The sequence below is a fragment of the Macaca nemestrina genome, chromosome 19 (assembly GCF_043159975.1).
Source record: "Macaca nemestrina isolate mMacNem1 chromosome 19, mMacNem.hap1, whole genome shotgun sequence".
Lineage (NCBI taxonomy): Eukaryota > Metazoa > Chordata > Mammalia > Primates > Cercopithecidae > Macaca > Macaca nemestrina.
The window spans coordinates 69513644-69531707 of record NC_092143.1 but is presented as its reverse complement, the minus strand read 5'-3'; the positions used below and the strand labels follow the sequence as shown (position 1 = coordinate 69531707).

The 18064-nt window shown below is 41.6% G+C and overlaps 1 protein-coding gene and 1 pseudogene across 1 annotated transcript; both read right to left on the bottom strand.

Moving 5' to 3' along the window:
• Positions 1–9833: 9833 nt before the first annotated feature.
• LOC105464921 (cutaneous T cell lymphoma-associated antigen 1) lies at positions 9834–13073 on the bottom strand. The gene has a single exon (XM_011713054.2). The coding sequence runs from the start codon at positions 13056–13058 to the stop codon at positions 10638–10640; it is 2421 nt and encodes an 806-aa protein (XP_011711356.2). The 5' UTR covers positions 13059–13073; the 3' UTR covers positions 9834–10637.
• A 473-nt stretch (positions 13074–13546) lies between these two features.
• LOC105464912 (copper-transporting ATPase 2 pseudogene) lies at positions 13547–14510 on the bottom strand (annotated as a pseudogene).
• Positions 14511–18064: the final 3554 nt, after the last annotated feature.

The window sequence follows — 18064 nt, the reverse complement described above, 5'->3', positions numbered from 1 at the left end:
ACGACCCTGCCTGGCAGCTCTGAAGACAGCAGCAGATCTCCCAGCTCAGCGTTCGAGCTCTAATAAGGGACACACTGCCTCCTCAAGTGAGTCCCTGACCCCCATGTATTCTGACTGGGAGACATCTCGCAGTAGGGGCCGACAGACACCTCACACAGGAGAGCTCTGACTGGCATCTGGTGGGTGCCCCTCTGGGACAAACTTCCCAGAGGAAGGAACAGACAGCAATCTTTGCTATTCTACAACATCTGCTGGTGATAGCCAGGCAAACAGGGTCTGGAGTGGACCTCCAGCAAACTTTTGCAGGGACATGGATGAAGCTGGAAACCATCATTCTCAGCAAACTAACACAAGAACAGACAACCAAACCAAACACTCATAAGTGGGAGCTGAACAATGAGAACACGTGGACACAGGGAGGGGAACATCACACACTGGGGCATGTCAGCGAGTGGAGGGCTAGGGGACGGGTAGCATTAGGAGAAATACCTAATGTAGATGACGGGTTGACGGGTGCAGCAAACCACCATGGTACGTGTATACCTATGTAACAAACCTGCACATTCTGCACGTGTACCCTAGAACTTAAAGTATAATCATAATAAAAAAAAATGAAACAGAATAAAATAGAAAAATGCCAGACTGCATCTTCCATAATAGTACATTACCTATATGAGTTCTTTACCACTGATATCAAGGCTTCTCAATTCTGAATGTGCACCTGAACCAGCAGAGGTTCTTGTTACAATGCAGATTCTGACTCTAGGTCTGGGGAGGGGTCTGAGATTCTTCATTTTTAACATGCTCTTCCAGGGAGCTCACAGTCTGGGGTTGGAACACACAGGTGCATCAATCTTGCTAAATGGCAGATGCACAAATACTACTGGGAGTGCAGCAGACAGGGAAGACTAGTTTTGCCTGAGATTTCATGGTCGAATAGGAGTTTGTTAGGCAGAGAAGCACCTGAGAGGTAGTCCAGGAAGGGACTGGCAAGTGCCAAGGAACAGTGAGCTTTTCTTGGCCTGGTTACATCACTCTCTCTTGCATCTCAACATGATTTCCAAGGCCACAATCTGATGGCAGTTGCCCCTCATGAGTTTAAGCTAGCTCAGCCAGCAGCTCTGCTGGAGGCCTTGATGTCTTCCCTTGAAGGCCCGCCACCTGCAATTCTGGCGGCTTGTCACCAGGCGATGACAATGTGCTCCTGCAGACAGCGGGCTTCAGGACTTCATGGCACCCCTTTCCTTTCTACTTTGCCAAACTGCACTCACAACTCTCCACCCTGGCCCTGCCCGCCACAGATCTCACTTTCTATTTTGCATAAACGGCCACCGCATCTGATTTTCACTGCTTCCCCTTTCTCCTCCTCAGAAATCACTGATATTCTTTGTGTGTGTGTCTCCTTCTGCTGCAAAAGAGGAATCTGCAAGGGTGACCACACACTTAAGCCTTGGACCCCACTTCTCCCAGCACCTCCCCCAGCCTCTCCATGTCTTGTATGCTCCCCCTCCCTCACTTACAGAACCCTCTGCCCTGTTTACAAACATGCCGCTTCTCCAGGCACCCGAGGGTGTCTCTAAATCCTGTTAGTTTCTTAGGTTCCTTGCAAGCAGCAGCAGTGCCTTACTCCATGATAAACCCACAGCCCTAATTGCTCCCCACGCTCTTCCTCATCTGCAGTGTGCATAAGCATTGATTCAGGGAGGAGGGAATAAAGTTGTTGCTGCCTCTCACCTTCTGTTCATCTCTAAACCCTTTGCCTCTGAATGTTGGTTTCTCTTATTTCTAGCCTCCCCTGGACTCTGGTTTTCTGTCGTAGCAGGTGTCATCCCCATGTGGGCCTCAAGAGGTGCTGTGCCCTCTTTAACACCCCAGTCTACTTGAGGCCAGACAACACTTTTTGTTAATTCACTTCTGGCACAACTAAGGCCAGTCAGAACCCTTTAAATGAGACTGAAGATTTGGGGTAAACAAATTGAAGAAACAACCTGAAACCAAATTATCCACTTGATATGGTTTGGCTGTGTCCTCACCCAAATCTCATCTTGAATTGTAGCTCCCATAATCCTCACATGTCATGGGAAGGACCCGGTGGGAGGTAATTGAACCATGGGGGTGGGTTTTTCTCATGCTGTTCTCACGAAAGTGAATAAATTTCATGAGATCTAAGGGCTTTATAAAGGGCAGTTCCCCTTGCATATAATCTCTTTTGCCTGTTGCCATGTAAGACATGACTTTGCTCCTCCTTTGCCTTCTGCCATGATTGTGAGGCCTCCCCAGTCATGTGGAACTGTGAGTCCACTAAAACTCTTTCCTTTATAAATTACCCAGTCTTGGGTATGTCCTTATTAGCAGTGTGAGAATGGACGTATATACCACCCAACAAAGTAAAGCTTTCTCCTACAGCATTCAGTGTGAGGACGCTTCCCTGCCCAGTTCCCTGTGGCAGAGAACATCTTTCCTCTTATGTTGGAGCTTCTTCAAGTTCTTTTTAAACTCCTCTGGAAGTCCAGATTCAAGAAAGTGAGACCCAGAGAGATTTGTCTCCTGCTTACCTTTTGAGTAGGAATGTCTTCACAGAAAATCCAGCTTTCCTGCCATCCTAATGCCCACCCTGTTCCTGATAGATATGAGTAAGGCCTTGATTCATGGCCTGAATTGGCCGTGGCCTTCAGAAAACAACATAATGAACCCAACCTCTTTCAGATACACATGTCTTGTATCATGGTGAACGTCGCTATAGGGTTACTGTCACAGGCCACCATTGACCCCATAACAGCTGAACTCATTGACCTCCTCTTGGTTTTCATTCCCATCCATCTCACTGAAGCTTTGGACACCACTGCTCCCCTTTGGCACTCGTTTGTCCCTTGGCTCCCGTGACACTATCACTTCTGCTTTTCCTCCAAACTTTCAGACCACTTTCTCTCCATCTTTACTCTCTATACTTCTTCCTTTAAATGTCGGCATTGCCCAAGCTTTTGTTCTTGGCTCTCTTCTCTTTATCTTCCCAACTAATTTCCTCCACTGTGCAGGTGCTTGTCCCCAGAACTGCTAATGGTGTAGGAGCATTGGAAGCTTTACTGATTCTTTCCCTTCTCTAGACAGACAAAGCTCCCCAGCATAGCCTCAAGCCACAGACAACTTATATGCCACCTTTTAAAAAGAATGGATCCTTTCCTGTTTAGTTTTCCCTAGGCTAATGTGACTTCCTCTTTTGAATCCACAGGTACTTAAAACATTTTTTTAGACTAGCTCTTTTGTGACAGACACAGTTCCAGGTTCCCTACAACACATCTGTTGACTGGATAGTGTTCTCTCCAAACCAGGCTTCACAGAGGTCCCAGGACCTGCTCAGAGTCACAAGAGCAGCAAGTGGTGGACCTGGGACTCTGGATACATGATGGCCACACAGTGCTGGTTGTGCCTTCTTGTGTCACCTGCCTTACTTTGCCATCCACTATTTTTAATAGCAAAAACCTCAGTTACTTTTGCAGCAGCTGAATATTGTGTGTGTGGGCATTTAATTCTTCTGCACATAAACTTCTGAGGAACTTTCTTATTTTTCCTTTCCGCTCTTGGCACCAAGCTTTTAATTTGAATTTTGGAGACAGTCGCAATTTTAAATATTTCATCCTACTATGCAAATAAGTACTGTTGACCCACTTTGGGGCTTGTAAAGTGTGGTCATTGTTACAAATGCTTTGGACATTGCAGGCAATTAATAAATATCTGTAAAACTCAATGAACAATATGGGAAAACAAGCCAGGTTTATTTCAGATTTCAGAGACCGAGACAGTCATTCCAATGCAACTATAATGCTTTACTAAAACAAGCATAAATTTCAAGTGGTCACCAATTGCTAGCACTTGTGTGTGTTTTGAAAGAATGATGCAATACAGAATAAGAAAGAGCAGCTTTTTACATCATTTTACCTCCAGTATCAGAACAGAAGGAAAAAGTCTGACCACGGTCTTTTTCTGTAACTGGTTTGTGACTATTTTTACTTAACATAATATCATTATTCCTATTGAACGTCCCCTCTGTTTAATTCTCACTCTTTAATTTCAGGCTTATTACATCTACTACTTTGTAAGAAATGCTAGCATTTTCTATTAACTACTCTACTATGCCCCTTTAAAGTGGCTTCTTATGGGAAACATGCCGTTTTAATAGACATTTGTAGAAACTGGAAATTGGAAATTAGAGGTACGAACTTATTTCTTCACTTAATTATTAACACTGATTACTTTTTTTTTTTTTTTTTTCCTGAGACAGAGTCTCTGTCTGTCACCCAGGCTGGAGTGCAGTGGCATGATCTCAGCTCACTGCAACCTCCACCTCCTGGGTTCAAGCGTTTCTTGTGCCTTAACCTCCTGAGTAGCTGAGACTACAGGCACACCACCCTGTATTTTATTTTATTTTATTTTTTTTTTTGAGACAGACTCTCGCTCTTTCGCCTAGGCTGGAGTGCAGTGACCGAATCTCAGCTCACTGCAAGCTCCGCCTCCCAGGTTCACGCCATTCTCCTGCCTCAGCCTCCCGAGTAGCTGGGACTACAGGCGCCCGCCACCTCGCCCGGCTAGTTTTTTGTATTTTTTAGTAGAGACGGGGTTTCACTGTGTTAGCCAGGATGGTCTCGATCTCCTGACCTCAAGTGATCTGCCTGCCTTGGTCTCCCAAAGTGCTGGGATTACAGGCGTGAGCCACCACATCTACCCCCAATTTCCTTTTATACTCATTTTTTTCCTTGATAGCCTATGAAATATACCTGTGTTCTCACCCGTAGTAGCATTTCCCAAACCATGTGCATGAATGACAAAGGATTAATCTCATTGGTGGAATGTGAATTCTTATCAATCAGAAACAGACCAAGGTGTGCTGTCTTATCATGACCTTTTCTCCTAGTCTTTGGGCCTACTTCATTTCAGAGTTCAGAGTTCAACTTCTGCTCTTAAATCTTAACACAGAGTTACTTTCTTCAAGTTCCAGGCTACAAGAGACTGCTGTGTTTGGAGGATACCTGTCATTTATTTGTAGGTAGAAATTCTTCTTACCTTTTCGTTCCACTTGCCTCCTCCCGTTCTAGATTTTCCCCCTTTGAAGTGAGATTAGTGTTTGTCCTAATACAGGGACTGGGGGAAAGTTCTCAGAGGATCTAACAACAGCAGCAATAGATAAATTAAATCGTACTAGGTACTGTCATTCAGAAAAGCTGTTTATAGACAGAGCTATTTTGAAGCCATTAAAAAATGCTATTCATCTCAAACTTGCCATCTGTCTTCAGCTTCTGGAATCGTCTACGGCGTTAGCGAAGAGATTAGTCTCTGCGGCCAGCTTCCTTCTAGCTCTCCCGTGACACTCAGGGAGGCTCTTATGGGAAGAAGGCAATTTATTTCAGCTGCACAACCACACGGCTAACTATACACAGCAATTATACAGAGCAAATGTATCAACTTCTGCCACGGGAGGCAGGAGTTCCCTTTCTGGTCATTAATAATGAACTCTTCAGTAAGTGGGGAAACATTTACCAAATAAAATGGCCTATTATAGATGATCCCCTGGGCAGCTGAGAAATCGTGTGACCGCTGAGGAAAGAGCGAAGCCAAAGAGGCTGATGTTGTCGCTCGACCTTGCTTGGTTGTCCTGGAAGCATCTCCGAACCGGCAGAAGATGTGACCTACTGGCTCTTTGTGCATAAGTGTCTAGTCCGAAAAGAAGTGGCCTGGTCTTTCCTATATTGAAATTCCATTGCTTCCTTTCCTGGCAGCTGCATAATTGGGAATGCCGTGAAATAAAAACGAGGAGGAAGAAAATTAGAGCCGGGAAGTGTCAAGTTGATCGACTGCCAAGTTGGGGGATGGGAGTGTCCGGCAAATTCAGATTCTTCCAGGACCCCCCTCCCACCATGTCGCCCCACCATTTAAAACACTTGTTCCTCACACTTCAGGAAGTCTCTGGAGGCTCCTAGCTGATCGAATGCTTAGACTGTAACTTGGTCTACAGTCATGTATTCAGAGGACTCTTTTGCAGTCGTTTTAATGAGCGGAATTCCTGAAAAGTGCTGACATTTTAATGCCTCCTATTGACACTTTACATTTAAAGACAACAGGCTTTGCACTGCATGCAAAATCCTTGCAAATCTGAATGCTCTGTGGTCTTAGCCACCTTGCTCAAACATGGGGTATAATTATTAATAGAATAGATGAGGGACATGTTCATTTGAATGCATCTTCATACTGAAGACAGCTGAGCATTACTTAATTGATGTTCAACACCCTTCAGAGGTAGGAGTGTATTACCCGGCTTCTCAGATGGATGACTTCAGGCAGTGGAATGATAAAATCCAAAGCCTCAGGGCAGAGATTGTGCCTTTGATGAATTCTGCAAAGGGCAAAATGATGCAACAGTGATGGGAAAATAGAGCCATTAATAATAGTGTGATGAAACCTGTGGCTGCTCAGCTGCTTAAGAATGTAACCTAGCTCTGGTGTTTTGCCAAATTCCTTTAAAAATTTGGTCCACACAATCATATGTTTGTGAATTGAGAGCATGTATGCATTCCTTTCAATAAACCACAAAAGATGAGGTGATGAGAACCAACTTGACTATTTTGAACTTCAAAATGCCTTAAAAACTTTGGAAATAGTATTAAGTTTTAAAAAATTTAGTCATGAAACACATATTCATTGAAAGGCAATGATGTGCAAAGGACTGAACTGGGTGCTTAGTCCGTGCCCTCCTGGCTTACTATCCAACAGGAAATAAAAATATATAGTTCATCACCATACAGGCTGATCACTGCAGACAAGGGTAGAGACTGTATGTTATGGGAGAGGATTCACATGGGGGGCACCTCAGCCAGTCTTGGAGAGTAAGACAGGAGTCCCAGAGAAATCATATCAAATGATATTTAAACTGGTAGCTTAAGGAATAGTAGAAGTCAACCGGGGGAAGGAATGGGACTTGGTAAGGATACAGTGGACACGGGCTGCTATTTTAAAACTGCAGAGGAGAGAATGGATGCAGAATGTTAGTAAGACCAGGCAGTTCAGTTGGTTTAAGTCAACTGTATCTTAGTGAAAGCCACCCAGTTATCCCTCCACACCTTTAGAAGTGAGATCTCCATACAGAGATACTTCCCTTGAAAGAAGAAAGAGAGAGACAGAGAAGGAAAGAAGGAAAGAAAGAAAGAGGGAGGGAGGGAGGGAGGGAAGAAAGGAAAAGAAGATTAAGGATTGGTGAGGATTGGCAACCCGGTTCATAGATAATGTGCTACCATAGATAATGTGCTACCCGGTTCATAGATAATGTTCTTAGATAATGTGCATATGATAATTTATTCATAGATAAAATTTGGTAAGAGAGTTTGAGGAAAAATTTCTGAAGGAAGACTGACTCAACATGAATTTTTATAATGGTTCACTATTTATTATTTCAACTTTCTTTTTAGTTTATTAGGTTCATGGAAAAAAAAATTCAACAAAAGCAAACATTATTTTTCTTAGTTACAAACAAGCAATGTCAGACACAAGGAATTGAAGTGACATTTTCAATCTCATTCGGGCCTATTCTGGGGGACAGGTGGCAAGGTAGACACAAAGAGATGATAATACCTGTTTCATCCTGAACCTAATGAAATGGAATGAACAATAAATTCATAAATAAAGCCAACAAATTATTTAGGAACAGTGCTCTAACTTTGGAAGTATCTAGAAATGGACAACTCTGGAAATGGATGCCTGGCCCAACATAAAATTCCTCCAGAAAGAGTTCTGTGGATATAATACATAGACAGAAATCCAGAACCATCTCCTTAATCTTACAATCCCCACCTAACTTCCATTCTGGGAGTGAGATATGCTACCCGGTTGGGAAAATACTATATGTCTTTTCTGATTAGAAGTTCTTCCTGGATACCTTGGATAAAGAGTATTCGACAGTGAAGGAAGAAACCACTAGGCTTACCATTCTATTTTTGTCTCACTGGAAAGAAGGCAAGAGGTCTAGTATTAAAAAATCACTGGGAGTTAAATTTTTCCACTAGCAAACACGGTTTTAACAGAACAAGAGGAAAAGAGACATAAAGTCACTGAGGATAGTGATGGTTCAAGGGAAGATGGAAAATGTATAGGAAGCCCCACTGTACAATAAGGGCACATCATGTCCCAAATCCTTACTTTTCTTTTATTACATTCAAGCTGGAGTGGCATTAACTGCTGTGGGAGGCATGTGAGCCAGGATAGTTTTTAAAAGGGAGGACAGGTTGTCCCCAAAAGAAGCAATGGCTTGGTGGCCCAGCTTGCATGAAGGACTAATCCAAAATTTGAGGGCATCTCTCAGGGGACAAGACACATTTCACCCTTTAACAGAATTCCAGAGAAGAGAACTAAATCAGAGATCAAATTCACCAATTGCAATTAAACACAATCTTAGGTTTACTCCTTCCCCTTGCCACAGCAAGAGAAAAGCAGAACATAAAACTAAAACTATTAGAGCACCAACAGAGGTAAAGGTTGGGAAAGAAATCAGGAAAAATCTATCTATATAATTCTGGGGAAAGTAAAAGGTCTGGATAGAGTTGTTCCCACCAAATAAAAATAAAACAAAAGAAATAACAATACAATTATGTAATGATATGATGACAAACTAAGGAAGAAATTAGCATAGGGAAGACAAAGGGAAGGAAAGGGAGGGCGAAGAAACCGTTTTTGAGGAAAACAGAGGAAACAGGAATACTTTCTACTCTAAATGTTTTACACTATCAAAGTACTGAAAGAGGATATAAAATCTATAAGACAGGAGTTCCAAGATAGATCTTGGTTTAAAGTTAAATATTCTAACAGTTACATAGTATTCTACATTCCCACCTATACATATTTATATAGTTTTTTTTTAATCAATTAAAATTTAAACATAAAGTTACTTTCACATTTGTCTACAACCACAGTAAATACAGTTCTTGGCATAAAGACAATTTAAAACCTCCCCACCTGCAAGATTACATATATAAAACTCCCACCATTGTTTATATAATAGTGGATTAATCAAATTAAAAGTTATACTATCTAAAATAAAATAGAATGAAAATAATTTACTCATAAGATTCATATTAAATCATCCTCATTTATAAAATACTATCCTGAGAATTATAATTCCATTAAGTTTCAATCTGAACAGAAGTGTAATCACTTGAGTAACAGCAGTTACTTAAACTGAAAATGAGATCAGTCAGAATTACTTTTGAAGAGGGCAAACATGTTGTCAGGTTTCTTGCTGTGTTTCTGGATGTTCAGTAGCAGGCTCATTTGAAGTCGGATTCAACCCCGATGGAAACTCATTCTGCCTTCAGAATGTGGTGGTGGTGGGGAGGAAATTCAGGTCTTGGGGGACGGTAAGGAGGAAAACCCCTGGGCGGATAGACATTTGTCATTGCAAATGGAGCATGTGGTGGACCGGGGACAACCCTTGGTGGACAATAATCTCAAGAAGCTCCAAACATGGTTCCTGAGGAGGTGGAGGGAAAGGAGGTCCTCTTCTCATGAACGGGCCTCTTGTATCTACTGGAAACGATGGACCTCTGATTGGAGCAAGAGGTGAGGAATAAAGCCAGGCCCAGTTGCTTCATTTTCAGTGGGGAGAGATGAATTAGGCACTTTTAAATTACCAAGATTATCTTTGGTATCATTTCTACCGGATTCCATTTCTGAAGGCACTGACCCATCCAATTTACCCAAAGAAGGTGTATTAAAACATCTAAGTTCTGCTGGTCCAAAAACTATTAGAGCACCAACAGAGGTAAAGGTTGGGAAAGAAATCAGGAAAAATCTGTATAATTATGGGGAAAGTAAAGGGTCTGGATAGAGTTGTTCCCACCAAATAAAAATAAAGCAAAAGAAATAACAACAAAATTATGTAATGATAGGATGAAAAACAAAGGAAGAAATTAGCATAGGGAAGACAAAAGGAAGGAAAGGGAGGGCGAAGAAACCGTTCTTGAGGAAAACAGAGGAAACAGGAATACTTTCTACTCTAAATGTTTTACACTATCAAAGTACTGAAAGAGGATATAAAATCTATAAGACAGGAGTTCCAAGATAGATCTTGGTTTAAAGTTAAATATTCTAACAGTTACATAGTATTCTACATTCCCACCTATACATATTTATATAGTTTTTTTAAAAAATCAATTAAAATTTAAGCATAAAGTTACTTTCACATTTGTCTACAACCACAGTAAATACAGTTCTTGGCATAAAGACAATTTAAAACCTCCCCACCTGCAAGATTACATATATAAAACTCCCACCATTGTTTATATAATAGTGGATTAATCAAATTAAAAGTTATACTATCTAAAATAAAATAAAATGAAAATAAATTACTCCTAAGATTCATATTTAAATTATCCTCATTTACAAAATACTATCCTGAGAATTATAATTCCCTTAAGTTTCAATCTGAACAGAAGTGTAATCACTTAAGTAACAGCAGTTACTTAAACTGAAAATGAGATCAGTCAGAATTACTTTTGAAGAGGGCAAACATGTTGTCAGGTTTCTTGCTGTGTTTCTGGATGTTCAGTAGCAGGCTCATTTGAAGTCGGATTCAACCCTGATGGAAACTCATTCTGCCTTCAGAATGTGGTGGTGGGGGGTGGAAATCCAGGTCTTGGGGGACGGTAAGGAGGAAAACCCCTGGGCGGATAGACATTTGTCATTGCAAATGGAGCACGTGGTGGACCGGGGACAACACTTGGTGGACAATAATCTCGAGAAGCTCCAAACATGGTTCCTGGAGGAGGTGGAGGGAAAGGAGGTCCTCTTCTCATGAACGGGCCCCTTGTATCTACTGGAAATGATGGACCTCTGATTGGAGCAAGAGGTGGAGGAATAAAGCCAGGGCCAGTTGCTTCATTTTCAGTGGGAAGAGATGAATCAGGCACCTTTAAATAACCAAGATTATCTTTGGTATCATTTCTACCGGATTCCATTTCTGAAGGCATTGACCCATCCAATTTACCCAAAGAAGGTGTATTAAAACTTCTGAGTTCTGCTGGTCCAGAGCGTCTAGCAGAATTAGAATGAAATCTGTCTTGCCTTTGTGGAGGAAAAGCTGAATCAGGATATGACTGTCCCGGTGGAGGAAACACCATCCTATGGTCCTGTTCCCACAGAGGCGACAGGGGCCCAGTGCCAGAAGGAGCCCTGTGAGGACTGGTTAACCTATCACAGCTTGCTTCTCCTCTTTCATTGGTCATCTGACAGTCCAGAGGATTCCCTGGGCCTCCTGGGCCTCTTCCTCCTCCCCCTGGAAGCAAAGGTGAGCGTCTCAGTGGACCCTCCAACGAAGTCGGAGGATAGAGAAAAGCTCTCATTTCAGATGAAGGCTGACCCATTTCAGATGAAGGCCGACCCAATGGTGAGGGAGCATATGGGGAATGCTCTCTGCCAAATGCTGTATTTGGAACATCAAGTGCATGACGATCTTTTTCTAAAAGTTTTATTTTAAACTCTATATCAGTTAATTTTTGTCTGTTGTGAGCATTTTCTATCCTCAAATCATTGAGGTTTCTTTCAGCAGTCCAAGCTGCCAACCAATTATGATGTGCTTTTTTCTTATGGAGAATACTCTTCCTTCGATAAAAATGAATAGTTCTCTCAAATTCTTCAAGATCTTTGGCTCGCTTTCTGTAGGTCTTCAGCTCTTCAGTGGCATGGCTGATTATTTCATCTGCTTTAGAAAGTTTCTCTTCTTTCTCTAACCGGCATTTTTCCTCTACTATTAATTTCCTGTAGAGTTTCGTTTCATTTTCTTGACACAATTCAGTCATTACTTTAAGTTTCTGTTGAAGTTTCTGATTCTCACTTTCAAAATGTGTGCTTTCTGACTGCAAAGATGCTTGTTCAGTCTGAAGATTTTTAATATGCTCTGTAAGCTCTTCCTTTGTTTTATCAACTTCAGATAATTGAATATAAATTTGGTTTCTTTCTCCTTCTAAGGTTTTTAAAGAAGCACATAACGTAGCAGCATGAATCAGTTTCTTCAAAGCTCCTTTTGGAGGATTATCTAAGTAAGCACCATCTTCCGATTCATTGTTCATTTCTAATTCCAAGTTATCATCAACCGTTATGTCTTCTCGAAGCGTAGCAGTCTGATCTTTCATCTTTAGCAAGCGTTCAGTCAGAGTCCTGATGTGATTTTCTTTATCATTTAAAACTTGTTCTGCGTGTACTTTGGAGTCTTCAAATGTTCTTTTCTGTTTAATAAGTTCACGCCCTTGTTCTTTCCATACTTCAGCTTCTTGCAAAAGCTGTTTCTGGTTTTCCTGAAGTTGATAATTTTCATTCAAAGCATCTTGTATTTCTATCTGCAGTCGTCCTTCATTCATTTGAAATCTCTTAAAAGTCATTTTGGCTTCAGCTACTTGTGATTTGAGGGATTTTGACTCATCTTCTAGCGACTGTATCCTTTTGGAAATATCTGCCATCAATTCATTTTGTTCAGAATGTTTAGATTTCTCTTCTTTTAACTCTTTTTCTAGACAGAGTATATCATGCTGAAGTTCAGAATTGAACCTGTTCAGCTTTTCACAGGTTGCCTCCAAACTTTGTGCTTCTGTTGTCGCTTTCTCAAAGCTGGCATCCTTTAAAGATGACTGTACTTCGTAGCCTTCATACTCTTTTTGAACAAGGCTAAATTTTTCAAGTAGTTTACATTTTTCTTCAATTAGTCCAGAAAGTGCCACAGCAAGCTTCTTCTCTCTTCTCACGTAAAGCCGACTCGTAACTGATCTAAAACTTCTCCACAAGAAGAGAACAGCAAAAAATCCCACAACAGCTGCCGGTATCACCAATTCCCATGGAAAATCATAAGGATGAGAATCTGGTTTCATACCTTCAGGCAGTGCTGCCACAACCCTGCGCAGCAACTCCAAGACTAGCCCCAAGTAGGGCTGAGGGTTAGCCTTAGGCTCCTCCATAGCACCAGAGCTGCTGTGGCGGTCGCTGCAGTAACCCCGGCCACAACAAGCGGCGGCGAAGACGCAGCATTCCATCTGGAACCCGAATCCCCAACGGACAACCGGAGCGTACCACTGCAGAGCCGGCTGCGGGGGGAGCTAGGGGACTCGGGCACACATAGGCCTCACAGACCCACATTGCCCACCCCGGCCCCCTTGTTACACTTTACATCCTGAGGAAACGCTAAAACCTGTATTTTAAAACAACACTACATGGAGAGAAAGACTTAGGTGACCCAGCATCCCAGCTATGCCCGTCCCAAGCTGACACCCTAGCTAAATGTAGCCTTGTGCCTGACCCCAGGTGAGGCCGGCAGAACCTCCCAGCTGACAGAATGATAAGGAATAACAAATCATTGTTTTAAGTCACTAAACTTTGGGGTCATTCGTTATGCAGCAGTAGCTAGCTGAAATACTTGCCCCTTTATCACTTTGGTGTTTCAGTATCTGTGGTCTGAAATCATTAATTTGGGTGTTTGACTAAGATTATGCCTCATGGTAAGTTCTGATAGGTAATTTTATAGCTAAAATACAAATTTTCTGATTGACCTTTGCTTCATTGAAGAGATATTTATTTAGCTCCTCCCAAATGAGACAGATTATGCTTTTTAGGTTAACTTCTTCCAGGAGAGGGCTCACCTCTGCCTAGCATGATCCTCAACTGTCCCACGTACAACTGAAAAACACTAATCTCATCCCCAGAAGATCCAGGGCACTTAGAACAGTGCTGGCACATAGAGAGTGATTCTCTTACCTGTCCATCAAACTTACCTGCTCTGTGTCCATTTCTGAAACACTGTCACTCCTTCAGCACGTATGATGCCTTGCCCTGCAATGAGCCATCATCTCCCACCCATGCACATACCTTCAACTCATCTGGAAAGCTCGCTCCTGCAGCGATGGGTATCCCAACCAGCTTACAAGTCAGTGCCAGGACCAGGTTGATGCATATTCTCTGGACAGTCTTCTTGGAAAGGTGAATGCTAGCCACCATGTCCAGCAAATCATTTCTGATGAGGATGACGTTGGCTGCCTTGATGGCCACATCAGTGCTGGTGCCAATGGCAATGCCCACATCTGCCTGGGCCAAGGCCGGGGAATCATCGACCCCATTCCCTACCATGGCAACTTTCTTCCCTTCGTTCTGGAGCTCCTGAACCTTGGCCACCTTGTGCGAAGGAAACACCTCTGCAAAGACTTTGTTGACGCCAACCTGGGTGGCAATGGCTCTGGCTGTCTTCTGTTGTCCCCCGTGATCAGAACCATGTCCACACCCACGCTTTGCAGTGTGTGCACAGCCAGGGCGGCCTCCTGCTTGACAGCTTCTGTGATAGAGATCATCTTACAGAGCATACCTTGACAAATTGCAGAAGTACCTGCTCCCTTCGCCGGCCACCATCTTCTGCCCAGATATGTATACAGTTCTTATATTTTCATTATTAAAAGGCAACATGCTGACTGCATTAAAATTTAAAGCCTCTGGGTGACAAAACCGTTATAAGCAAAAACAAAAACAAGTGAACAGACTTGGAAAATATATGCAACATATAAATTGACAAAGGAATAATATTCAGAATATATAAAACACTAGGCTGAGTGCGATGGCTCACCCTGTAATCCCAGCACCTTGGGAGGCCAAGGCAAGAGGATCACTTAAAGTCAAGAGTTCAAGACCAACCTGACCAACATGGTGAATCCCTGTCTGTATTAAAATTACAAAAACTAGCCGGGTGTGGTGGTGGACGCTTGTAATCACAGCTACTCAGGAGGCTGAGGCAGGAGAGTCTCTTGAACCTGTGAGGTGGAGTTTGCAGTGAGCTGAGATTACACCACTGCACTCCAGCCTGGGCGACAGAGCAAGACTTTGTCTCAAAAGGAAAAAAAAAACAAAAAAAAAACCTACAAATCATTAAGAAAACTATAGTTAATCGAGTAGAAACAGTAGACAAAGGTATGTATGAAGAGACAGGCAATTCTAGAGGACGGAAATCAAATGTCCAGGGAACACATAAAATGATACTCAACCTCACTAATTTAAGAAAAAGCAAATTAGAACAATAGGGTATGCATTCTACTTTTGAAAAGATGAAGTAGAAGTATTTCCCCCCATTTCTCCTGCTAAGTACAGTTAAAAAAGATGGACAGTAGATATAAAACAACATGAGAAGACTGAACAGTGCAGAGAAGAAGGCAGACCAGCTAGAGATCTCAAAATCTGAGAAACAATAGGGCGGTGATTTCCGTGGGTTTTATTTTTGTCCCAAAGATGAGATGCTAAAGAAATGGGCAACCAGTAAATGCCACAGACATAGAGCAGGGAAAGCCTCTCTCTGGTTAAAAGACCAAAAGAGGGGCAGCCTAGCAAGACAGAAAACTCTTACGTATGAACTGATCTTTCCCAGCAGAGGCCACAGAAAAAAATTGTGGCCCACTCCGCCTCTGCCAGCGAAGTCCAAGAGGGTAACTTAAACTTCCACTCTGGAAAATCTCTACTGAGCACTCCTTGCTTCCCCACAGCCCCTCCCCCTGTGACATGGTTTGGCTGTGTCCCCATTCAAATATTATCTTGCATTGTAGTCCCCACTGGAGGGATTCAGTGGGAGGTGATTGGATCATGGGGGCAGTTAGTCCCTTGCCGTTCTTGTGAAAGTGAGTTCTCATGAGGTTTTATAACGGGCTTTTGCCCTTTGCTCAGCACTTCTCCTTCCTGCTGCCATGTGAAGAAGGATGTGTTTGCTTTCCCTTCCCCCAGGATTGTAAGTTTCCTGAGGCTTCTCTATCCATGCTGAACTGTGAATCAATTCATCCTCCTTCCTTTATAAATTACCGAGTCTCAGGTATGTCTTTATTAGCAGTGTGAGAACAGACTAATACACCTTGTCGAGGTGGTGATGTCAGAGAAGGCCAAGGGAGGAGTCTGGTCTGGACTTTTTCTCCTCCTGGTGGTAATGAACCACTCTCATGTCCATCATCGGAACCACTTGGGGAGCCTGAACTCTCACCCCCTATGTAAGGACTCGTATCTAGAATACATAGATTTATAAAAGACACTCAAATATCACTGTAAAAGAAGCATAAACATCCAATTATAAAATGAGCAAAATATATGAAAAGACACTTCATAGAAGTAGACATACAGATGGCAAATAAGTTCATGAAAAGTTGTTCAGCATCACTGGCATTTAGGGAAATGTGAATTAAGACCAGCAAACAATACCACCAGACACTAATTAGAACAGCTAAAATAAGACATGGTGGCAACACCAAATGGTGGCAAAAATGTGGAGAAATTGATCTCTCACACATCGCTGGAGGGAATATAAAATGATACAACCACTCTGGAAAATAGTATGTCCATTTCTTAAAAAACTAAACGTATGCTTGTGATGTGACCTAGCCCTTACTGCACCCTTGGCATTTCCCAGAGAAACAAAATCTTGTGTCCCCACAAAAACCTGCCCATGGTGCTCATAGCAGCTTTATTTGTGATATCTCCAAACTGGAAACAACCAAAATATCCTATGATAGGTGAAGGATTGGACAAACTACAGTAATATCTACCATGATATACTACTCAGCAATAAAGAGGAACAAATTATCAGTAAATGCAACACCTTAGGTGGATCTCAAGGGTATTACTCTGAGTGAAAAAAGCCAACCTTCAAAGGTCACACACTGTATGATTGTATTTATATAATTGTATGAAAATGACACAATTATAGGGATGGAGAACAGATAAGCAGTTAGAGTTGGTGGGGATGGGCAGGTCTGACTATCAAGGGGTAGCATGAGGGAGATCTTTGGGGGAATGAGATAGTTCTATGTCTTAATTATGGTTATGTTTCCATGGATCTGCACATATAGTAAAATGACATAGAACTATACATTCTTTATACCAATGTTGATTTTCTGGTGTGATATTGTACTATAATTATATTAGATGTAGCCATTGAAAGAAACTGAGTAAAAGGGACAAGGGACCTCTCTGTCCTACCTTTGAACTTCCTATTAATCAATAATTATTTCAAAATAAAAAAATCAAGGCAGTATGATTCTTTATCCATCAAATTGGAGAACACTTTAAAACTTGATTCAATTAAGTTTGGGCAGAGTTCTAGAGAACAAGGATAGTCCTTCTGAAGGGCAATTGGTAGTGTTTATTACAGCTTAACACATGTACAATCTTCCAAGAGATTCTAGGAGTTCTGTCTCAAAAAAACACCGATGTGCACTGGAGAGAGACATGCAAGGCTATTCATTGTGGCATTGCTTGTATGAGTGAAAAAATTAAAATAGCCTAAAAGTCCATCAAAAGTGGAATAGTTAAACAAATTATGGTATATTCATATAATACAATATGGTAATTAAAAGGAATTAATTAGATACACTTGTAAGAGCATGATGTGATTTCAAAAACACTGTGTTGCATGAAAAAAGCAAGATACAGAATGACACATAAGGGATGGTACTTTTAGAGAAAACACATAAAGCAATACAGTCTTCTTCAGGCAAATATATATGAATTACAAAAATGTCAAGATCAAAGGTAAATACTTCACACAAAAGCCTAACCATCTGGTCACATCTGGTCAGGAGACGAGGGGAATATGAGATGAATATACTCATTAGGTATTACCTGGATGTTAAAAATTATTATGACCCTGAAGTTATTTTTTAAAGTTTATTTTATTTTTTGTTTGTACAGTGGTTCATCTGAAACTAGCGATTATTAATATGTTGATATTTTCCTTTTACTTTTCTTCCTGTTTGTGTGTGTGTGTGTGTGTGTGTGTGTGTGTGTGTGTGTATGAATGTTTGAATGCAACATTTTTAGACACTTAAAGGTATAAAAGCTGAAAAGAGAATATAACATCTCTATTTATTCAGCACCTACTATTTGCCAGGCTAGCGTCCTGTGAGTATTACAGACATTACTCCTAAATCTCACTAGAATCCTATAAATTGCTGTTCCCTCCATTTTACATGGATAAGCTGAAGATAAAACTAAGGATAGAAGAGATGAAGCAACTTGCTCAAGGTCA